Source organism: Zingiber officinale, chromosome 5A (genome assembly GCF_018446385.1).
Source record: "Zingiber officinale cultivar Zhangliang chromosome 5A, Zo_v1.1, whole genome shotgun sequence".
NCBI lineage: Eukaryota > Viridiplantae > Streptophyta > Magnoliopsida > Zingiberales > Zingiberaceae > Zingiber > Zingiber officinale.
The window spans coordinates 83,812,535-83,837,733 of NC_055994.1; the positions used below are offsets into that span (position 1 = coordinate 83,812,535).

Genomic DNA, 25,199 nt, shown 5'->3' on the forward strand with positions numbered 1-25,199 from the left:
GCGAGAAGAACACATAGACATAAGAAGATCGCCGAAGAGATCTTCTTCTCCGGAAATCTAGCGATCGGATTGTAAGAAAACTTAGCGCAGGATGTAAGTAACCCCTCACCTGCAGTATAAGTAGCTAATCGTATGTTTTTATGTCCTTAGTTCGCTCTTATGTTCTTAGTGCAGCCATATGCAGAGTTAGAGCACACCAGGTGCTCGATAAAATGCCTAATACAGTTATATGCTACAGTAGGCGTTTTAATAGCTCAGTTAAATGTCATAGGTGCATTTTAAATAGTATACTTAGTCTTGCTTCAGTTGATATGGGACTACGGTCCAATGGCTGGGCTCTCATAGTCACCTCTAGGTTCAGATAACCTAGCTCTATGTTCAGATAACCTAGTAAGAGCAAGATAAGATGAATTAATTTATGAATAGTATTTTACTTCTATCAGTGGCACTGTACTGGACTCTTAGATGTCCTTAGGTTGGGCTCCCATAGTCGTCCCTAGGTTTAGATAACCTAGTACCCCTACTAGATTCGGGACTTGCTATCTCGGGCCTAGTTAGGGATGCGCGCATAGCAAGTACAGTTGTCGGGCCCATCAACAGCATGATTAGTATTTTTATCTATTTATGAAAATAGTTTTTTTTTCAAACTCCACAAACCAGATAGGTGAATACATCTTAGCTTCAGTTTAGTTTTCTTATTGTTATTACAAATAGCTTAGCTTATGTATCGGGTTAGTTTGTTTGTTGATACAATGAATAGCTTTTTGTTTAGTATTTGTTAGCATGATTCAGTTGTCGATATGCCATGTTTTAGCACTTATAGCATGATCATCAGCATGTACTTCAAATAGCATCTTTTGAAAGCATGATCTTATCGAATGCATGTTTTGTGAGGTAGATGGTTTCTTACTAAGCTCCCAAGCTTATAGTCTCCCTTTTTCCTTATGCCACAAATAAATGTAAAGGGAAGATGGAATAGAGGAGGCTGGAGGGCAATGCGATAAAGATGTGTGTGAAAGGAACTTGGAATAAAGGTCCTTGGGGAATTAGCCCATCTGAAGACTTAGAATTTCTGATCTTGTTACTTTTCTACACTTTTAGGATGTTAAGTATCATGAATTATGAACGTATGCACTATATCATGCTTGGACCACTAGTTGTCTTGATGTTAGTTAAATAACTAGGAAGGATGAAGGTAATGACATGTCTAGTAAGTTAGTAAAGCTTTTAAGTTGATAAAATTGTGTTGTATGTGGATTTGTAGTGAAATGCAGCAGAAATCGTAAAAATCAGAGCTCCAATTGATCAACCGATCGATTAGAGGGTTCCCAATCGATCAGCCGATCGATTGGGAGGTGATCTGCCACGTACAGAGAGCTGATGAGTCGATCAGCTGATCGATCGGCCATGGATCGATCAGCCGATCGATCGGGAATTTAAATCCTGCGAACAGAGAGCTTCTGAATCGATCTCTGGATCGATTGGCCAGACTGGATCGATCAGTCGATCGATCGAGACGGGACTTCCGTGTACAGTAGCACGTTGGATCGACTAGTGGATCGATCAAACCACTCCAGTCAATCAGCCGATCGATTGGAAAGTCTGATTTCAACTAGAAGTGTCTGATTTCAATTTTTGATCAAGTAGGAAGGTTAGGTTCCCTTCTTTAGCATATGTACAACTTTAAGAGTGTACTTTGAACATAGAATTCCAGATTTTATAACAAATAGTAGAATTATTAATTAGTTCAGCTTTCCGCACAAAATAGTTTAGCATAATATAACCCCCGACCTCGCAACCTAGACAGTAGGAGGCGGGTCGTTACAAAGTGGTATCAGAGTAAGTTTCATATTTCCTCCACACACATCAGCATTAAATCTGCAGCTTCCAAGTAAGAATACCTCTCACTTTATTTATGTTTTTTGCTTTCGTGTTTATAGAAAACTAAAGCTTGTTTATATATGATAACATCTAACATGATAATAGTAGTTATGTACCTATGATTATATTAGTTATGTATACCCTTTATTCCTCTAGAAAATGGTACGAGGACGCCTAGCTAGAAAATCACCAGCTACTGAGCCCCAGCATGAGGCAGGCATTTCAGTGCCTCCCCCAGACCTTACAGAGGTAGTGGCTCAGTTACAGAAGCAACTAGCTGAACAGCAACAGGAGATAGCCACCCTAAGGGCTAATCAGCAGAACACCCCCACTGTCACTCCAGAACCTAACTTAGCAACCCCAGTCATGATAGAGGTTCCACCAGTCCAACCTGCAGCACCAGTAGCCCCAGCAACAAGGGCAAGGAGAGAAGCCTATCTGATCCAGTGGCAGAAGATCAAGCCCGAGAACTTCTCAGGCACCAGTGAACCATGGGACGCCCAAGCCTGGTTCAAAACACTGGAGAGTACGATGGAGCTTCTGGACTGGCCAGAGTTTGAAAAGGTGAAATGCGCCTCATTCTGCCTGACAGGAGATGCACGTATGTGGTGGGAGAAAATTAAAGCGAAGCGCCCAGTGAACCAGATGACATGGACCGACTTCGAGAGAGAATTCTTTGAGGAGTTCTTTCACATGCGGGTCACAAACCGCCACTACGACGAGTTCACTGAATTTCGTCAGGGTAACCTTTCAGTTGAGGAGGCCGTGAAGAAATTCAACAGACTGGCTCGCCTATGCCTTGAACTAGTCAGCACTGAAAGAGAACGAGTCTAGTTGATGCTCAAAATGCTAAGGCCGGAAATAGCAATGAACGCGACCAGCGGCGTTCATAGGCCGCAAACCACTGAAGAACTAGTAAGTAGTGCTCTTATCACCGAGCATTACCAGAATAGCATCAAGCAGCAGAAGCAAGCATTCTCAGAGTCCAAAGGCCAAGGAGGCTCAGGTATTCAGAAACACCAGGGCCACAGCTCTAACTGGAAAGGGAACTCCAGTAACAAACGTAAACCAGGGAGTTACCCAAAAGGAGGACCAGCTAGCAAACATCCTAGCTATCCCAAGTGTTCTACTTGTGGGAAATTCCACCCCGGAGTTTGTCGCAAGGGTACACGAGGATGCTTCGAATGTGGCCAGGAAGCGCATATGGCTAAGCAATGCCCGAACAAGACCAGTTTTCCCGCACCACAGCCGATTCAGTACAGAGGTAACCCAGCACAGTTACATCAGATGCAGGTTGCTATAGATGGTCCACACATCAGTCAGGGCAGACTAGAAGCCCCCTCAGCCACGACGAACGCGAGAATCTACTCACTCACCAGAGAGAATGTAGCGAATGTCTCGACAGTTGTTACAGGTCATATCAGTATTTTACAGCAAAGTGCAACTGTCTTATTCGATATTGGGGCAACCCATTCTTATATATCCAAGACATTCGTCGAAAAGTTGGCAATAACTCCAGAGGTACTCAGTGGTCAGTTTTTGACAACACTACCTTCAGGAGAAATTATGGCATCCACGCACTGCCTCCGAGCAGTGCCAGTCATTATAGCAAGCAGAGAGATTTTTGGTGATCTGATAGTGCTAGAGATGGCTGACTACGATGTCATCTTGGGAATGAATTTTCTGATCAAGTACGGTGCCTCTATAGAGTGCCGTAAACAGAAAGTTGTATTCCAACCCGAAGTAGGAGTGCAGTTTGGGTACATCGGAGAACCAAAGAGAAAGGCCAAGAAGTTCCTCTCAGCCCTGAAAGTATAGAAACTACTGGATTCAGGATGTACGGGATTCCTAGCACATGTAGTCAGTACCAGTCAGAACAAGGACCAAAAGTTAGAAGAGGTCCGAGTTGTATGTAACTACCCAGCAGTCTTCCCTGAAGAGTTACCAGGCCTAGCACTAGATAGAGAAATTGAATTTGAGATAAAACTCATCCCCGGTACAAATCCCATCTCCAAAGCACCCTACCGCATGGCTCCAACCGAACTGAAGGAACTTCAGGAGCAACTACAGGAGCTGCTTGACAAGGGTTTTGTACGCCCTAGTCACTGACCATGGGGAGCTCCTGTATTGTTCGTGAAGAAGAAGGACGGGAGCATGCGCCTGTGTATAGACTACCGAGCACTAAATTAAGTCACGATTAAGAACAGGTATCCTCTTCCCAGGATAGATGACCTGTTCGATCAGCTAAAGGGAGCAGCAGTGTTCTCTAAAATAGACCTCAGATCGAGATATCACCAGGTGAAAGTTAAAGAAGGTGACATACCCAAGACAGCTTTCAGGACTAGATACGACCATTATGAGTTTGTAGTCATGCCCTTTGGTGTGACGAATGCTCCAGCTACTTTCATGGACCTCATGAACCGAGTATTCAGAGAATACTTAGATAAGTTTGTTATCGTGTTCATTGACGACATTCTTATCTATTCCAGAACTCAGGAAGAACATGCAGAGCACCTGAAGATAGTATTGCAGACTCTCCAGCAGAACCAGCTGTACGCCAAGTTCATAAAATGTGAATTCTGGCTCGATCAGGTATCCTTTCTGGGTCACATCATCTCCAAGGATGGTATCATGGTAGACCCCAGTAAGATAGAGGCTGTGAGTAACTGGAAAAGACCTAAGAACGCCAGTGAGATCAGAAGCTTTCTGGGACTAGCAGGCTATTACAGAAAATTTGTAGAGGATTTCTCCAGGATAGCCTCCCCACTGACAGCTCTCACCAGGAAGAACAGAAAATTTCAGTGGACAGAGGACTGTGAGAACAGTTTCATGGAGCTCAAAAGAAGATTGACCAGTGCACCCATTCTGACTCTGCCAGAAAACACATACAGCTTTGATATTTACAGTGATGCTTCTAAATTGGGACTAGGAGCAGTACTGATGCAAAATGGCAAGGTGATCGCCTATGCCTCCAGACAACTCAAGGACTATGAGAGGAACTACCCTACTCATGACCTTGAGCTTGCAGCAGTTGTCTTCGCCCTCAAAATTTGGAGACACTACTTGTATGGAGCTCAGTGCAGAGTGTATGCAGATCATCAGAGTCTGAAGTACTTCTTCACTCAGAAGGATCTGAATATGCGACAGCGTAGATGGCTCGAGCTGGTCAAAGACTATGACATAGACATCCTCTACCACCCAGGAAAAGCCAATAAGGTGGCAGACGCACTTAGTAGGAAGTCCAGTATCACCTTACTATCCCTAGCAGCCATGTCACCACCCCTATAGAAGGAGATTATAGATTTCGGTCTCGAACTTATAGTTGGGCAGCTCTCTACTATGACCTTAGCATCTACCCTACTTTGTGACATCCAGACAGCTCAGGATCAAGACCCTGAAATTCAGAAAATCAAGCAAGGGTTAGCAGAATCAGAAAGTGGAGAGTTCAGAGTATCTGATAGTAGGGTACTGTATTTTGGTGACAGACTATGCGTTCTGGATCAGGAGGAACTACGGAGGAAGATTTTAGACGAGGCTCACAGGACTCCTTATGCAATGTATCCTGGCTCCACCAAGATGTACCAAGACCTAAAGAAACACTTTTGGTGGTCTGGGATGAAAAGAGACATCGCTAGATATGTCAATACCTATCTGACCTGTCAAAGGGTCAAGGCAGAATACCAGAGACCAGGAGGAGTTCTGCACCCTATTCAGATTCCAGAATGGAAGTCCACGAATGGTTTTGATACCATCTAGGTAATAGTCGACAGATTGACTAAATCAACCCACTTCTTAGCTATCAGGATATCCTACTCTATGAAACAGCTGTCTCAGTTGTATCTCAAGGAGATCATCAGACTGCATGGAGTTCCACGGACCATCATTTCAGACAGAGACAGTAGATTCACATCACACTTCTGGGAGTGTGTACAGTCAGCATTGGACACTAGGTTAAAGTTTAGCACAGCCTTCCATCCTCAGACAGATGGCCAGACGGAGCGAGTAAATCAGGTACTCGAAGATATGCTTCGAGTATGTGCCCTAGATTTCAAGGGAAGTTGGTGCAAATATCTGAGTTTAGCAAAATTTACATACAACAATAGCTATCAGGCCACTATCGGCATGGCACCCTACGAGGCTCTCTATGGGCGGAGGTGTAGATCTCCCATCTGCTGGTATGAAAGTGGTGAACAGAAAGAACTAGAACTTCAGACAGATCTAGTAGCAGATACCACAGCAGTTATACAGCAGATCCACCAGAGGATAGAGACAGCTCAGAGCCGCCAGAAAAGCTATGCTGATACACTGCGTCGACCCTTAGAATTTTCAGTTGGAGATACAGTATTCCTCCGAGTGGCTCCCATGAAGGGAGTAACGCGTTTTGGGAAGAAGGGAAAATTAAGTCCCAGATATGTGGGACCATACCTTATCATTAGAAGAGTTGGCAAGGTAGCATATGAGCTAGAGCTACCCCAGGAGATGTCAGCTATCCATAACGTATTTCACGTCTCTATGCTAAAGAAGCATATCCCAGATGCCACCCAGGTGATTGAGCCCCAGTCGATACAAGTCCGCGAAGACCTCAGCTATGACAGTCGGCCTATTCAGATAGTAGACCGAGAAGTTAAGAAATTACGGAACAAGAAGATACCATTAGTAAAAGTCATATGGCAAAATCACACAGCAGAAGAGGCAACTTGGGAGACAGAAGCTAATATGAGACAGAAGTACCCAGAGTTATTCTAAGTTCAAGGACAAACTTTTCAAAAGGTATGGGGGATTGTAAGACCCGAAAATTCTCAAATCAATTTTAGAAATATTCTATTATTTTTCTGGAATTTTAGAATATTTTTATGGAATTTTTGGAGTAGCAGAAGTAGCAAAATTAAATAAAAACGTAAAATAGCCTAAGCGGGAATTGAACATGAGACCTATGGATTCTACGACTTATAGATGACTCTAGTAACCAAGGGGCCCCAGCAGGGGTGTGCTGAAAGGAAAGGAGAGCAATTATATTTAAGGTTTAGTTGGGGCATATTAATCACTTAATATAAATAGGGATATTAAGTGGGGATTTATGAGATTTGATCGACAACTTTTCTTATTCCTCACCCTCACCCGACGCCGCCCTCTCTCCACCTCACCCTCTCAGCGCACAAACCCAAGGAGAACTAGGTTTCAATCCCTAGGGTCGTAGGAGCACCTCCCGGCGACATCTCCAATACGAGGACGCTCCTCTCCGCGAGAAGAACACATAGACGTAAGAAGATCGCCGAAGAGATCTTCTTCTCCGGAAATCTAGCGATCGGATTGTAAGAAAACTTAGCGCAGGATGTAAGCAACCCCTAACCTGCAGTATAAGTAGCTAATCGTATGTTTTTATGTCCTTAGTTCGCTCTTATGTTCTTAGTGCAGCCATATGCAGAGTTAGAGCACACCAGGTGCTCGATAAAATGCCTAATACAGTTATATGCTACAGTAGGCGTTTTAATAGCTCAGTTAAATGTCATAGGTGCATTTTAAATAGTGTACTTAGTCTTGCTTCAGTTGATATGGGACTACGGTCCAATGGGTGGGCACCCATAGTCACCTCTAGGTTCAGAAAACCTAGCTCTAGGTTCAGATAACCTAGTAAAAGCAAGATAAGATGAATTAGATTATGAATAGTATTTTACTTCTATTAGTGGCACTGTACTGGACTCTTAGATGTCCTTGGGTTGGGCTCCCATAGTCGTCCCTAGGTTTAGATAACCTAGTACCCCTACTAGATTCGGGACTTGCTACCTCGAGCCTAGTTAGGGATCCGCGCATAGCAAGTACAGTTACCGGGCCCATCAGCAGCATGATTAGTATTTTTATCTATTTATGAAAATAGTTTTTTTTCAAACTCCACAAACCAGATAGGTGAATACAGCTTAGCTTCAGTTTAGTTTTCTTATTGTTATAACAAATAGCTTAGCTTATATATCGAGTTAGTTTGTTTGTTGATACAATGAATAGCTTTTTGTTCAGTATTTGTTAGCATGATTCAGTTGTCAATATGCCATGTTTTAGCACTTACAGCATAATCATCAGCATGTACTTCAAATAGCATCTTTTGAAAGCATGATCTTATCGAATGCATGTTTTGTGAGGTAGATGGTTTCTTACTAAGCTCCCAAGCTTATAGTTTCCCTTTTTCCTTATGCTGCAGATAAAGGTAAAGGGAAGATGGAATAGCGGAGGCTGGAGGGCAATGCGATAAAGATGTGTGTGAAAGGAACTTGGAATAAAGGTCCTTGGGGAATTAGCCCATCTGAAGACTTAGAATTTCTGATCTTGTTACTTTTCTGCACTTTTAGGATGTTAAGTATCATGAATTATGAACGTATGCACTATATCATACTTGGACCACTAGTTGTCTTGATGTTAGTTAAATAACTAGGAAGGATGATGGTAATGACATTTCTAGTAAGTTAGTAAAGCTTTTAAGTTGATACAATTGTGTTGTATGTGGATTTGTAGTGAAATGCAGCAGAAATTGCAGAAATCAGAGCTCTAATCGATCAGCCGATCGATTGGAGGGTTCCCAATCGACCAGTCGATCCATTGGGAGGTGATCTGCCGCGTACAGAGAGCTGATGAGTCGATCAGCTGATTGATCGGCCATGGATCGATCAGTCGATCGATCGGGAATTTAAATCCCGCGAATAGAGAGCTTCTGAATCGAGCTCTGGATCGATTGGCCAGACTGGATCGATCAGTCGATTGATCCAAACGGGACTTCCATGCACAGTAGCATGTTGGATCGACCAGTGGATCGATCAAACCACTCCAATCGATCAGCCGATCGATTGGAAAGTCTGATTTCAACTAGAAGTGTTTGATTTCAGTTTTTGATCAAGTAGGAAGGTTAAGTTCCCTTCTTTAGCATATGTACAACTTTAGGAGTGTACTCTGAACATAGAATTCCAGATTTTATAACAAATAGTAGAATTATTAATTAGTTCAGCTTTCTGCACAAAATAGTTTAGCATAATGTAACCCCCGGCCTCTCAGCCTAGACAGTAGGAGGTGGGTCGTTACAGAACCAGTTCAGATCGGAAACTCGACTCAAGTCCAAAAACTTGAGGAAGAGAAGTCTAGCCTGAAAACTCAGGTCAAGGATCTGGAGAAAACATTAGAACGATTCTCTTTGGGTTCCAAGAACCTTGATCTGATTCTTGGGACACAAAGGGCAATCTACAATAGAACTGGACTAGGATTCAAACTAAAAAAGAAATATAAATCATATTTATCAATTATAAATAGACAAAATAATAAATCAGTCCAAGCATGGGTACCCAAGTCCAACCTGGTTAATTAAGTTGGACTTGGTCAATATTGGGTCCCTAAGGATCAAATACATTACCTCGATAGACCATATCGAGACTATGATCCAGGGGGAGCTAGAAGAAAAATAATAAAAATTAAATTAAATTAAAATTCAAATTAAATCAAATTCAAATTAAAATCCAAAGGAAGGCTCCAAAATAGCTGGCACCTCCTAACTTAATCCACCCGATAAGGGTAACCAAGAGTAGACTACCCGGTAGGGTAATTAAGATTAGAGTAAAGTGGGCAAGGTTTAACTTGACCCATGGTACTGGTGAAGTATTGGATGATAGTACGTTGGGGAAACTTAGTCATCACATGTCTAGGAAGATATGACTTCGACCTGGTGCGTTTGGCTAAGTGAAACTGATCGAAGCTACCCTCTATGGATCCTAACCAGTTAGACCAAGGTTTTGTATTAAGTTCAATGGGTAGGACTATTTGGAAAACCTCGAAGGCATGGTTACTTTAATGATGTCCTTGTGACTCACCATAGCCCAGAAGTTTATCCAAAGAATGTCTATTTGTTGAACCCAAAGTTAAACCTGAATCTAACACAAAGTTAAACCAAAACCCTAAATTTGAATCTAATTCATCTTATAAAAATTATATGATTCCCTGATTGAAAATTTAGATCGGGTGAGATGACTAAGGAATTAAAATTAATTCAATTTCAAAATTAACTTCGTAATTAAAATTAATTCAATTTCAAAATTAAATTCGTAATTAAAATTAATTCAATTTCAGATATTTTCAAAATTAAAATTAACTTAAATATTTTTCAAAATTAAAATTAACTTAAATATTTTTTCAAATTAAAATTAACTTAAATATTTTTCAAATTAAAATTAACTTAAATATTTTTCAAAATTAAAATTAACTTAAATATTTTTTCAAAATTAAAATTAAGGACTTACTTCAATCGAATTGTCTTTTGATCCATCAACTACTTTATGTGTAGGAATTGGATCAATGGATGTTGGACAGTGGATGCTCCAGACATATGACTGGAGATAGGTTGAAGTTCACTAAGCTAAAACTAAAGAACCTAGGATCAGTTGCATTCGACAACGATGGAAAACTGAAAGTAATCAGAAAAGTTAATATTGAATTTAGTTCCGATTTTATTATTCAAAAAGTTTTATTAGTTGAAAATTTCAATTTTAATTTATTAAGTATAAGCCAATTATGCGATACTGGTTACTCAGTTAATTTCACAAAGTCCGAATGTATAGTCAAACATATTGATAATCCAAAAATCATACTTAAAGGCACTAGGAAAGATAATGCCTACACCATTTATCTACCAACACCCTCAATAAAGTGTTTTCTAATACAACAAGAGGAAACTAAGTTGTGGCACAGGAGATTGGGTCACACTCACACTAGACTCATTTCAAAAATGAGTCAAAATGGACTAGTTAGAGGGTTGCCCAAATTAAAAGTTATTGAAAACTCAATCTGTAATGCTTGTCAACAAGGAAAACAAACCAAGTCAACCCACAAGTCAACCAATCTAGTTAGAACTACTTGTTTACTTGAGCTCCTTCACCTAAACCTATTTGATTCACATGGAGCCAAGTCACTAAGCAAGAACCAATATTGCTTAGTTATAATTGATAACTTCTCTAGGTTCACCTGGGTAAAATTTCTAAAAACAAAAGATGAAACCTTTGAAGTATTTAGTAATTTTTGTAAATTAACAGAAAATGAAAAAGATACTAAAATTAAAAGAATAAGAAGTGATCATGGAGGAGAATTTGAAAATCATAAATTCACTCAATTCTGTAAAATCAATGGGTATAAACATGAATACTCATGCCCTAGAACCCCTCAACAGAACGGTATAGTGGAACGAAAAAATAGAACCCTACAAGAAGCCTCTAGAACCATGCTAAACGAATATAATCTAAACCATCAATTTTGGGCTGAAGCAATAAATACGGCAAACTATATTCAAAATCGAATTCTAATTAAAAGACTTCATAATAAAACCCCATATGAAATATATTATAATAAAATTCCCAACTTAAACTATTTAAAAGTATTTGGATGTAAAGTTCACATTTTAAACACTAAAGACTACTTAGGAAAATTTACACCCAAATCAAACCAAGGAATCTTTTTAGGGTACTCTACAACCAGTAGGGCCTATAGAGTCTATAATCAAAATACCCTAAAAGTTGAAGGAACAACTAATGTAATATTTGATGAAGAAAATATTCTACCTAATATAGATCAAAATGTTAACATTAACCCAAGAAATAGAGAAGATGATGAAATCGAACCTGAACCTATCGAATCTGAAGAACAAATCACTAACTCAAATGGTATACGACCAACAAAGAACAAGCACAAATCACCCATCTGACCAGATTTTGGGTGACCCAACTTTAGGAGTCAGAACTAGGCCATCTTATAGAAACCAGAGCCAAATAGCCCTGATCTCAAAAATCGAACCAAAACCATAGAAGAAGCCCTACCAGACCCAGATTGGACTCTAGCAATGCAAGAAGAATTGGCCCAATTTGAAAGAAATCAGGTCTGGGAATTAGTGCCTAAACCCGTTAATAAATCCATAATTGACACTAAATGGGTTTTTAGAAACAAATTAAATGATCAAGGTGAAATAGTTAGAAACAAAGCTAGGTTAGTAGCTAAAGGATTCAGTCAAGTAGAAGGGCTAGACTATGATGAGACTTATGCCCCTGTAGCAAGACTTGAATCCATTAGGATGTTGCTGGCCTATGCAGCACACAAGGGATTCAATCTATTTCAAATGGACGTAAAATCCACATTTTTAAACGGATTTATTAAAGAAGAAGTATATGTAGATCAACCCCCAGGATTTGAAAATATAGAACAACCAAATTATGTCTTCAGACTAAAAAGGCCCTATACGGACTAAAACAAGTACCTAGGGCTTGGTATGAACGTCTGTCCAATTATCTAACGTCAAAAGGGTTTAAACAAGGTCAAATAGATCCAACCCTTTTCGTAAAAACCTTAGAAAATGACATTTTCATAGCCCAAATTTATGTCGACGATATTATTTTCGGTTCAACAAACTCTAAATTTCTAAAAGAATTCACCAAACTAATGGAAAATGAATTTGAAATGAGTCTAGTAGGAGAACTTAATTTCTTCTTAGGTTTACAGATTAAGCAAACTAAAGATGGAATTTATATTTATCAAACTAAATATGCTAAGAAATTAGTTAGAAAATTTGGCATGGAGAACTCAAAAATAATTAATACACCAATGGCTACTAATGCTAAAATTGACTCAGACTCAGAAGGTAAACCAGTAGATTTGAAATACTATCGAAGTGCGATAGGAAGTCTACTATACTTAACTGCGAGTCGACCAGACATTATTTTCGCAGTAGGTATGTGTGCATGATACCAATCTTGTGCAAAAGAGTCTCACTTAACCCTTGTCAAAAGAATCCTTAGATATGTTAAGGGAACCCTAAATGTAGGACTATGGTACCCTAGATCTGGCACCCTTGACCTAACCGGCTACTTTGACTCAGATTATGCCGGATGCAAGCTAGATAGAAAAAGCACAAGTGATAGCTGTCAATTTCTAGGACAATGCCTAGTAAGTTGGTCAAGTAGAAAGCAACACTGTGTTGCTTTATCTACCACTGAAGCTGAATATATAGCCTTAGGTGAATGCACATCTCAGTTGCTATGAATGATGCATACCCTTAAAGACTATCAACTGGAGTATCATAAAACAAAAATCTCAATTGATAATATAAGCTCAATAAATCTAACAAAAAAAATCCAATTCATCACTCAAGGACTAAACATATAGAAGTGAAGTATCATTTTGTAAGGTATCACGTAGCTAAGGGTGATATTGAACTCAACTATGTTGAGTCAAAATCAAACATAGCTGACATCTTCACAAAGCCCTTACCTGAACTTGAGTTCAGCTCACTTAGAAGATAAATAGGAATGTGTTGGGTAGAGTAGGTATTGAGTTTCAAATCAGTTTCCTAGCTTCACTGTTCTACTTGTTTTCAAAATAAGGTTTTAAACATTCTAGGAAAATATTGTTTTTAAAATGTCAATTTTACTAGATTTTCAAAATATGGAATTAGCTTAGGCTCTACCCTAGAAAACTTGCTCCCCTAAGTTTCAGCCAGAGCATCTCACAAACACCTAGGCTTACCTTACTTGTGTTTGAAAAACATAGAACGGCGTGAGATGCATAGGGTACAGTCTGGACTCAAGAATGCTTATATCTGTGCATCAATATGAGTCTGGGCGTTAAAACCAAGTTAACAGTAATCAAGTTAAGTCTTCCAGCATTAGTCAAATCTAACTAGATCTATTGACTTAACTTGACTAACCAAGTGAAAGCTGTTTCCCTCTAAGTAATCAGCTAATAGCTAAATGGTTAGACATGTAGTCGCAAAACGACGTGCTTGATATTTAAACCGTTTTGAGTTTACTCAGGCATGAACTTTAGGGCTCTGATATCTCTCTAAAGTAAATTGGATAATCTAAAACATATTTAACTTGACTCATGCTTGGACTTAAGGACCAACTAAATTTGAATGAATAACCTTACTTAAATTTTTATAAGTCTAACTACTCCCTCTTTCCAATTTTTATAAGTCAACTTTAGCTATATTTCTATATTAAAACATCTTATCAAATTTATAATATCCTCTTAGGATCCTTCAAAATTCAATATTTTCAACTAAAGTATTTACAAAATGCTTAGCTACGTGATCTCTATAGCTGTCTACAAATATTTTAGTAAATACTTTTAAACTTAGTCAATTTTTGAGAAAATTTAATTTCAAATATATCAAAATTTTCAAACTTTCAAAGAAAAAATAATCTTTCAAATTTTATTCAAAATTGAGCTAAGTAAACTCTATTAAACTATATTTTTCACTTAGCAAAAATTATCCCCAAATTAAACTCTATTAATTATGAAAAGTCAAGTGTTTTCCAAATATTTTTATCCCCAAATTATCTCTCTGATTATCAAATCTTTTTGAAAAGTTGGTATTTTCTCAAACATGTTTTTGATAAATGGTAAAGAGGGAGAATAGGAAAATTCAAAGAAAATTTAAAGACTGTTCAAAGAAAATTTTTGTTAGGGAGAGGTTCAGTTAAGGGGGAGCTTTAATGTACTTACGTTTTTGCGTATCCTTATTGCATTTCTTCTTAACTTTGAATTTCGGTTGCCATAATAAAAAAGGGGGAGATTGTTGGTGCGGGAAGCATCCAACGATCGAACTCAAGTTTTGATAATGGTAAAGGGATTCAAAGTTAAGTTTAATTGTTATCTAATGTGTATGATTGAGTGTCTCAGGAAAGTCCTAGCTGCGGTTAGGCAAGGGAAAAACCCTAGGGGGTGGTAACCCTAGGTCATGGGGAGTGGTAACCCTATGCGGAAAGTCTTGGTAGGTCGAGTGCTTCAGGCAAAAGTCCTAGGGGGTGGTAACCCTAGGTGGAAAATCCTGGTGTCACGAACCAGGTGGAAGACTGGACGGGTCGGGAAGCGGACGTCCAGCAGAAAGTCCGGAGGCAACAAGCGCCGAGCAAAAGTCCAGTCAATCTGGAGGATCGCACTGGCAACAGGTAAATCTCCTGAGTGGAGTAGGTGAGGACGCGTTCCCCATAGAGGGAACAGTAGACGTCGGGTCGACCTAGGGTTTCCGGTCGGAAACCCGAAGTCAGACCCGGACAGTCCGAAGGCTGTCAGTTTATTCGTTTATATATTCCATTGTGTTCTAACTCTGTTTTGCAGGTAACTAATATTTTTATGCAGAGTTAGAAGTGACCGGGATCGGTCGACCGAACCTTGGGATCAGTCAACCGAACCCACAAATCAGCAGATCAGATCTCCAGAGGTTGGACCGGGCTCGACCAGGGGATCGGTCGACCGAACCTGGGTTGGGTGTCGATTGGATCAGGCTGACTGGGCTGAGTCAGAACAGCGTATCGGTCGACCGGACCTTTTTATCGGTCGACCGAACCTCGGATAGAGTTTGACTGGATCGAAGCGGAGCGAGAGGATCGGGCGGATCAGATAGGAGGAGATCGCTTGATCGGTCGACCGAACCTTGGGATCGGTCGACCGATCCGCGTCGGGTCAAACTTGATCTCGAAGCGTGGGGATCTGGATCAGACTTTGCAGAGCTATAAAAGGAGGCCTCGAGGTGCAGCTTGAGAACAACCCTCGAACAGAAGATCTCCTGCGCTCTAGTGTGCTGCTCCGTACGCTTCAACAACGCCCTGCTCCGACAATCAGCGACCACTCTTAATATATTGTATTTTGTCGGTATAATCTTTCTTTTTAAGCTCATACTTGTACTCATCTACTTGTAAAGATTTGCGCTATATAGTTGTTGCCCACCGAAAGCGGTTAACTTCCGCGGGCCTTCGAGTAGGAGTCGAGATAGGCTCCGAACGAAGTAACTTCTCGTGTCTTCTGTGTTTGTGTTATTTCTTTCTCGCTGCATTTACTTTTACGATTCCGAAATCGATTGTGAAATCCATGAACGCTATTCACCCCCCCCCCTTTCTAGCGCTTTCGATCCAACAGAATTATTATATTCAATTTTTGCACAAACTATTAATAATAGTAATATTTATTTATTTCAACACCAATGGAATATTTGGCATAATATTTATGAAATTTTAAAAGTATTTAATGATGCAATCAAATAACTTTTCGATTTTTATTATTCTATTTCTCATTTAGTTTTAATGAATTTATTTTGATTTTAGTGAAGCATTTAGCGAAGCATATTTTAATATGCTAAAGTAGTGATCACAAAAGGCTCAAAGGTTTCCTGTCCTCTCAGTGATTGCCAAAGAAATTTTAACTTGTTCAATATCAATAGTTACTGTCCAATAGATGTTCAGTGCTAGAGGTAACATATTAGATGAATAATGATTGACTTTGTCTCCCAACTCATTAGAAGCTCAAGCATTACTAGACAATTGGACCAGAGCTAAAAAAATGAATCTAAAGAATGCAACTTTCAGATGACAAAGTTGAAATTTTGTTATCGAAGGAAAAAATACTATAAAAACGGAAAATGGAAGTGAGTAACAATGTCATTTATGGTAAAAAGGTATAAATATAAGAGAATTACATAGATTTTAATTCCCTTATACCTTAAAGAGATATATAGATAACTTAAATAAGTACCAACCCTTTTTTATTTTTTTTTTTTATGAATTTACAATTTCAAATTATTTTAATATAATAATATTAAACTGTGACGAACAGTGCACAGGTGCATTGAATTGTAAACTGATGATTTCGAATTATGAACCGTAATTATTTTGGACGATTAAGGTTAATGATGACCTGTCAATAATTATCAAACCTATGATTTAAATTGTTAAACTGTCACTTCTAAATCAAGATCCAATCTAACTAAAAGACAGTTTGGTAATTGTACAGAGTTTTGATAAATAAATAATAAAAAAATCAAATTAAGTGGAACACCCTATTATTTAAAAAATCATTTATGTCAACTTAAACAAAATTATAGAGCGATTAATTATTAATCGCCTAGTGACTTTAAGGTTGAGAAAGCTAATAAATGATATAAGAATAGCTGTCGACAGGAAAAAACAAAAAAACCTAGTCATTGATGACTCAAGGCATTGCCACACGATGTTTGTCTCAGTGTAGTTTCGAATACATTGGCCAACTCATGTATATTATATACAAGTCAATTTCAAGCATTTGGCACGCTTGTCATTTTTAATTAATATTTTTAAAAATAATTGAGATGGATTAATAAAATAATTGTTATTGTAATTTTTACAAGTAAAGATTGTGAAATTTATTAAATTATTAAACTAATTTAATAATTCAGACATTCATTTTTTTTTATTGAGCGTACGACTATAAATGAACTAAGTATTTATTGATGTTCGACTTAGTAAAAGATTTTTTATATTCGTTCAATATACATAAAATCAATTAAATAAATAAATTTGAACAACTCGCTAAACTAAACAAATAATCTTGAGTACATATATGTTCAGCTCGTTAATATTCGTGAAGAACATTCATGAACAATGTTCATGAACAACATTCGTAAATAATATTTACGAACCATATTCATTAATAAAACTCTTATCAATATACTAAATAAATAATAAAATAAATAAATAAGTTTGGATTATTAAGCTCAATAATTAATCAAACAAATAAAAGTTTCAAACAATTAAACAAATTTGAATTGAGAGCTTGATAACATCTAAACGAGTCAAGCTCGAACCAATCTCAAGTCAAACTTGAATTGAGAGCTCGATAATATCTAAACGAAGTAAGTTCAAGTCAAGTTTCAAACAAGGTCAAACTCATAAAAAATAAATCAAGTTAAACTTAAACAATCATTTCAAAAGCTTAGTTTATTTTAACCTCGGCTTAACTCATCTCAATTACTTTATCAAATAAACTTAAATACCTTAAATCTCGACTCAACTTGGCTTGATTTATGTATAACCCTAATTGAGTGAACCAGACTGCCTTAATTCCAAGCTTGTGTGAGGTCGGTGCTGGGCAGTTAGGGGACAGTTGATGTAATCTCTCCTGGCCCAGTGGGGCCCAAGCCCATGTAATATAGAAGAGACATATATTTTATAATATTAATGTATATTTCTCTCTGGCGCGCTTTGTTTTTTTTGATCTTTCATAAGTTTTAAGGTTGTTATTGTATATGAAATATTTATGTTTGAACCTAGTTCTATAAAAGAATTTTACCGATCAACCATCAGAATAAATTTGAAAAAACAAACATATTGTCGATTAGCAAATGTCATAAAATTTTCATTCTACTAAAGAAAATTTCCCTATAGTGCATCATAACTAAGGCTCTAAATATGAGTGCTTGAGAACTACTAGGGCGTCATAACCCGGGGCATTAAACCAAACGACTTGTTACTTAAGTGATTATAAAATCAAAAATAGTCTTTATCCAAGTCAGGCCTTTTGGCCCATCTCAAAAAGATTTGGGCCGAGATGAAATTTTCATTTAGTATGACAATTATTCCTACAGATAATTTATTTATTTTCTATTCATTAGTATGATGATTTGCAATTTAATCTCACCTAAATGTATTTAATTAAATCTCATCTACACCTTCTCAAATCTCAATTGATTAGAGGCAAAAGTCGAGAGGCTGCTGGGTCTCCGCGTTGCGGTCGCCTGCTTCGCAAACACCTTCCTCGTGCGCCGTGCGTGCGTTAAGGATGTCCCATCAACACTAAACCAACGCCTCATATTAAACGGTCTAATTCCACCGATTTGTCTCACTTAACTCGAGCACGTACCATAATTTAATCCCCACGCTTGCTCCCATAGTCCTCTTTGTACGGCTACGAGATCTACCACTTTATTCGTCTTTTTAAAAATGATATGATGGTGTTGTCAAATTTTAAGATGGAAATTTGACATGTTTAAATATATCCTTTTACATATTTTAATTATCTATTAACAATTAATAGTCATCTGTTATTTATCTTCTTCATATTAATCTAGAGACAGACTAATGAGACTTTATATATCATCTGAATTGGTATGTGATGGGATGCAAGCTACATGAGGTCGCGGGGTTGAAACTCAGGATAGTTGGAGTGTAAATCTCCAGTCCCAGTGCAACTCATCCTACCTACCACATGCTTGCTCAGGATGCTGTGATTTATCTTCCTCGTGATGACCTTGGGTCACGTGCGATGGAGACTCTGGGGATGAATAATTTTACCTTTTTACTATTAAAGACAGGTTAATAAAGACATTGAAACGAGTGAATTATCTTTTATCCTGCTAAGATCTACCACTTTATTCTCACAACTTTCCTTCCATTAAATTTTGAGCATTATTTTTAAGGGGAAAAAATCCTTTTAAGAATTTTAAAACGATCACATAACTAATATCATATTTTGTCTCTAGTAACACTAGTTAACATTATCATTATTATATTATAGTAATTCCAAATTATAATTGATATTTTATTTCTAATCCACGTTCCATCTACGTTGTAGAAGTGATGGTCTCTTAACTATTATAATTATATAGTTATAACAGTTATAAAATTTTGTAACGGTTATAATTTTATACTGTCATTAAATCATAGTTATTATAATAATATAACAGTACGTCGCTAATAAAACGATATAAAAAATAGAGTCAGTTTTATAAAGTAAAATATAGACGAGATGTGATATTTTTGTTTATAATAAATAAAAACGGGCATTCTTACAATTCCAATAAAGAAAAAACCCTCTGTCAATTTTTACCGGAATCAACTCTGTTGGCACTCTTAGAAATCACCTCTTTTTATTTTAATCGGTGTAATTTAGTGATTTTTTAATTATAAGTTGCTTAATTATTAAACACTAGTATTGTAGAGAGAAATGCATCTTCCCTTTTACCATCCCATTAAGCTGGGAGACTTTAACTCTTATCAATAGGGATCCCATTTAAAAGCAAAGAAGATGGTTGAATATTCTAATTCAGTAAAATGTTGTTCTGAGTAATTATGCGTGTCAAAAGGAGTATTAGTAACCGAGTCAAGAAAAGATTCCTGGCATAGGTCCTTCAAGGTTCAAATCAGTGATCGAGTCGAGTCGAATAGATGAACAGTAGGATGAACAATAACTATAAGTATGTAAAATTGCATAGTACGCATGTAGATGGAAACCTCCTTTTATAATGTTACTATTTATTTATGCATGAATCTTAGAGCGATTCCAAAAAATGATAGACCATAAAGATACTCAACATCTTTTTCAAAATAGACCCGCAATCTCTGTATTTAGCAAAGAGGAACTTCGAATGTACAACTTACAGGTAGAATATTCTCTATTTTTCGTGACACAAAACATCAAAAAGAAATATAAGACCGTTAGATTAAGGGGCCCACAATATACTTACATGATCAGCTAACAGAGTTCCAATTGTAATCCGATCGACAATTGCTCATAAGGACCAGTCGATTGGACTTATAGAGTATTGTCAGAAACTCGTCCTTCATTCGACGAGACATCCATTCTGTTTGATAGGACTATAGTTCCTATCGACTGAACTACTTGACCTAACTAATTAATTGTGCTATCTTAAAGTAACAAATAAATCTCATCTTTGGAGAGCATTGACTCATTTTAAGTTATTCATCAATATTTAGGGACTTGACATCTGATCGACCCACTAGTCAGATTGAATAATTTGATGGACTCGGCATCCGATCAACCCAATAGTCCGGTTGAATAACCTCTAAGTCGAAATGATTAATTATGCTAACTTCAAAGGTGGACCTTTTCTTAATTTTGACCATTATATCAATCGGAACTACTTTAACATAACTCAGAATTTCCACATCATCTGTCGTATCAAATACTAATAACACTCACTAGTCAATAGTGTACCTTAGAAATTAAGGTCTCATAGCTAATATAATTATGCAGTTATATGATATATAAAATCATAACTACTGCATTGGTACATCACCTATGAAATTATAATTATTTTCACCCTTTATATAAAGTACCTATATATCTGAGCATAATTATTTTTTATTATAATAATTATTATAATCGTACAAGAAGTTAGCAAAAATATATAATGACGTAACGTGACGTTTTTTTTTATAATAATAGAAAAGGGACGTCGACGATTTCAAGAAAAAAACGATCTTTTAATTTTTATTTAGAGAATCAACTCTCTCTCCACCACCAAAAATAACCTTTTTTTTTTAAAAAAAAATTATTATGCGTAATTGAGAGGTTTTTTTAATTATAATTTGCTTAATTATTAAATATTATTATTTTTCACTCTATTAAAATCCCCTTCACTCGACACTCTTCCATCGCGTCTTTTCTTCTTCTTCCCCTTCCTCCTCTTTTTCTTCATCTTCGTCGTGAAATTAAAGGAGAGATTTTTACTGATTTCTTCCGCGCAGACATCAATCTCTTCCTCTTTGTTGATTGAGTTGATCGGTTTAGTGCTCTTCGTTGTGTTTTTTTTTACCTTTGATAAGATCAATTCGTTCATGAAGAGGTTCAGAGGATTCAGGGTGGGGCGGCGGCTCGCCAGGTTGTGGAGCCGCGTCGCCGGCCGCTGTCCCCGCCGGCGTCCCACTAGCTACGTCCGCCTCGAGCCGGACGGAGAGTCCGACCTTTTCGAGCTCTCGTGGGCTGCCAAGTTCCTTTGCTGGGGCCGCCTCCTCCTCCCCCGCTGCCTGCGCCTCGGCGACGCGGGAGGAGCAGGAACCGCCGGCGGGAGGAGGAGGACGCTCGCGGAGTCGCCTGCTCGAGAGGGCCAAGCGGATGGCAAAGGACCGGGGTTTCGACCGCCGCCGAGAGGGCACCTGGCGGTGTACGTCGGGGGCGAAGGGGATGGCGCGCCGCCCCGGCGGCGGTACACCGTGCCCGTCATTTACTTCAACCATCCTCTGTTCGCGGAGCTGCTCCGGGAGGCGCAGGAGGAGTTCGGCTTCCACCACCCCGGAGGAATCACCATCCCTTGCCCCGCCGCCGAGTTCGAGCGCGTCCGAAGGATCATCGCCGCCGCCGCTAAAAACGACCATGAGAAGCTCCTCCGTAGGAGCATCTCAGCTCCTCTCTAAATTCTCACTCTACTAAATACTTTAGATCGACCATTTGCCTCTTACTTCTCCATCAATCTGCCAAAAGCTCAATCTTCTCCTTTTTCCTTTTTTTTTCCGTGAAATAATTTCACAGATAAAATAAAAATAAAAGACGAGGTCAAAAAGAACCCCAGAACCCTGTATTTCAACCAGCAATTGAAACCTTCCAAACCACAAATAACCCTAAACCCCAAAGCGGCGGAAACCACCGCAGTGGTAGGTTTTGCTGCCGAGGAGGACAGCCAATAAAGTTGTGGTTATAATAATTAATTGCAGGAAAAATCGTCTAGTCCGTAATATATTGTCTCCTCCTGATTCCTTTGATCATTTATTTATATGTCAAAACATAATTAAAATCCGATTAAAATTAATTATAAAATCTCTAAGTTCATATTCCGATTTAGATTATAATTTAAATTGAGATTGACTATCAAACATCATTAACGATGGAATGATGAACTTAGGAGCTATCTCATTGTCAGTGATCTCTGACCGTCTGGATCAAACTATAATATGGATAGAAAAATGAATCTTGAAAAAAGGATAGAAAGATGAATCTTGAAAAAAAATCATTACTAATTTTGATTAAATTTCGATCACAATTGGACGTACAAATTATGAAAGGAATTTAAAAGAAATCATATGATAAAAAATAATTCATTTATCTCTAACAATTCCGTTAATCCATCCTTAGACTAATATATATATTAACCATTAGTACATATGATCAAAACATAGAAAAAATATACTTGAACACGTTAAATTTTAATTTTAAAATCTTATATTATAATATCCTATATCTTAACTCTCACACCGTTCTAATAATAAAGACTAACTACGAAAGAAATAAAAAATTACGGACTAACCATCCAAACTCAATTAATTGTCCAGCTGCTTGGCTGGAAGAGGAGGATAACTTTGACACGCATTTTCGACCCAATGGGCAGAGGATAAGCTAGAAATCTCTATCGCCTCTTTATTCACGTCTTTAATTTCCTCCCCCTCCCATTCGTTCCCTCTTTATCTTTTTCTTCCATTTGGATTCGTACCGTCGAAGTAAACGCAGTGATGCCCTCTGTGAGTTCCTCATCGAGACATTTCTATGATACAATAATTAAGCAAGCATTACTTTCAAGGAAAGACGACGGATTATTCCATAATAAAAGCTATTAAAGGGTCATTTTGCTCATAGCAATAATTTTGATCAAACGTGTCAAATCTGATGGCAAAAGATGCTTTACCGACCTCTTCAGGGCGTCCTATATATTCCGAAAAAGGAAAATAATGTTTGATTAGTGTCAAATCTTAAGTAGCATTTGATTGTTTTTGAGAAATTGAAATGAGAATGAGAATTATAGTATTATAGAATGAGGATAGATATAAATATGGATATAACTCTTAGAAATAATGTTTGACTAGTTCAATAAATTATTTTTTTTTTACTCTTAGAGAAAAATAAGAAAAAAAAATTAGATACGAGAGAAAGTTGAATGTAAGAGAAAAGTATGGTGAAAGAAAATGATGAGAAAGAAAGTATAATGAGAGAGAAAATATGATAAGAAAGAATAAAAAGAGGTAAAGTGTAATGAGAGAAAATGAAGAAAGAGAGTGTGATGATTTCTATACCAGATTGAAAATTTTTTATGTTCAAACATGGGTTGTTATAGATTCAATGTCACATTCAATAAAAATTTATATTACATGTATAGAGTGCACTTAATGTGTACGAGCTTGCCCTACGGATGTGTTGGAAATGATACTATGGGACGGATGTAAAGCTAAGTAAATTACTTCTGCACCTAGAACCGAGGATTGTATAGGTTGTAAGAGATGTGAATCCGCTTGTTCAACGGATTTTTTTGAGTGTCTGTGTCTATTTATGACATGAAACAACTTGCAGCATGGGACTATCTTATTGATACGTTATAAAAAAAAATACACTTTAATTATTTGATTTATCTTTACCGACAAAAGCACATATTCAGAATAGAATAATATATTTTATTAAGTATGGGCATAATGAGAGAGGATGAGGAGAGAAAAAATATGATGAGAGAGAAAGTATGATGAGAGAGAAAGTATGATGAGAGATAATGAAGAGAGAGGAAGTGTGATGATAGAAAATAAAGAGAGAGTGTGTGATGGGAGAGTTTGAGGAAAGAAAAAGTATAATGAGAGAGAAAGTGTGATGAAAAAAATGAGGAAAGAGTATAATGGGAGAGGAAGCATGATGAGAGAAGATGAGTAGGAAGATAGTATGATGGGAGAAAATGAAGAAAGGGAAAGTGTGATGAGAAAAAAATGAGAAGAGAGAGTGTGTGATGGGTGAGATTGAGGAGAAAGAAAGTATGATGAGAGAGAAAGTGTAATGAGAAAAAATAAGGAAAGAAAGTCTGATGGGAGAGAAAGCATGGTGGCAAAAGGCGAATACGTTTCTACGCTCGCTCCCAGCGCCCCCGCCAACCCGTCCCATGGCCAACACGGAGGAGGTAAATCACGGGCGGCTACTAGTCTTTGGAATAGTGACTAGCACATAAGGGAGACATTTATCTCGCCTTTGCCGAGATTTGAACCCTAGACCTCATAGTGGCAACACCTCATGCGCTAGCCACTAGACCCATCCGAGGGGACGTGATGGGAGAGAAAGCATGATGAGAGAGGATGAGGAGAAAGAAAGTGTGATGAGAGAAAAAGTGAATGGGAGAGATGGAAGAGAAAGAAAGTATGATGAGAAAAAAATAAGGAGAGAGAGTGTATGATGGGAGAATTTAAGGAGAGAGAAAGTACGATGAGAGAAAAAGTGGCAAAAGGTGGAACCGCCACCCTAGCAGCCCCTTGGCCTCGGCCCCACAAGATTCCAGAGGGAGTAAATCACGGTTAATGCTGGGCAGGATAGGTGACTGGGGGTCGAAGGAATTTTTGGAGCAGCAGACCAGGGTTTTATCCCCGAGTGTAACTGGCGACCTTCGACCCCACGACTTCAGTGGCAAGCTGCAGGCACCTAACCAGCTGATCCAGCCCGTGGGGGCACGATGAGAGAAAAAGTGTGATGATAGAATGGGGAGAGAGAGTATGATGAGAGAGGACAAGGAGAGAGAAAGTGATATGAAATAAAAATTGAACAAATATATTAAAGGTATTTTCGTCCAAAGCTTAACTCTCATTCTCATTCTTCTCAAACCCCAAGGGAGGAGGTGAGTTTCATCAAAACCCAAGAGAGGAAGTGAGTTTCATCAATATCTAAATTTTTGGATTTCATTCCAAAATTTGAATTTTATTCCCATCAACCAAGCATAAGATTTGGGAATGAATCCATTCCCT

At 38.0% G+C, this 25,199-nt stretch overlaps 1 protein-coding gene across 1 annotated transcript; it reads left to right on the forward strand.

Moving 5' to 3' along the window:
- The first annotated feature begins 21,106 nt into the window (after positions 1-21,106).
- Positions 21,107-21,901, forward strand: LOC121982964 (auxin-responsive protein SAUR36-like). Its single transcript, XM_042535960.1, has one exon. The coding sequence runs from the start codon at positions 21,282-21,284 to the stop codon at positions 21,855-21,857; it is 576 nt and encodes a 191-aa protein (XP_042391894.1). The 5' UTR covers positions 21,107-21,281; the 3' UTR covers positions 21,858-21,901.
- The last annotated feature ends 3,298 nt before the right edge of the window (positions 21,902-25,199 follow it).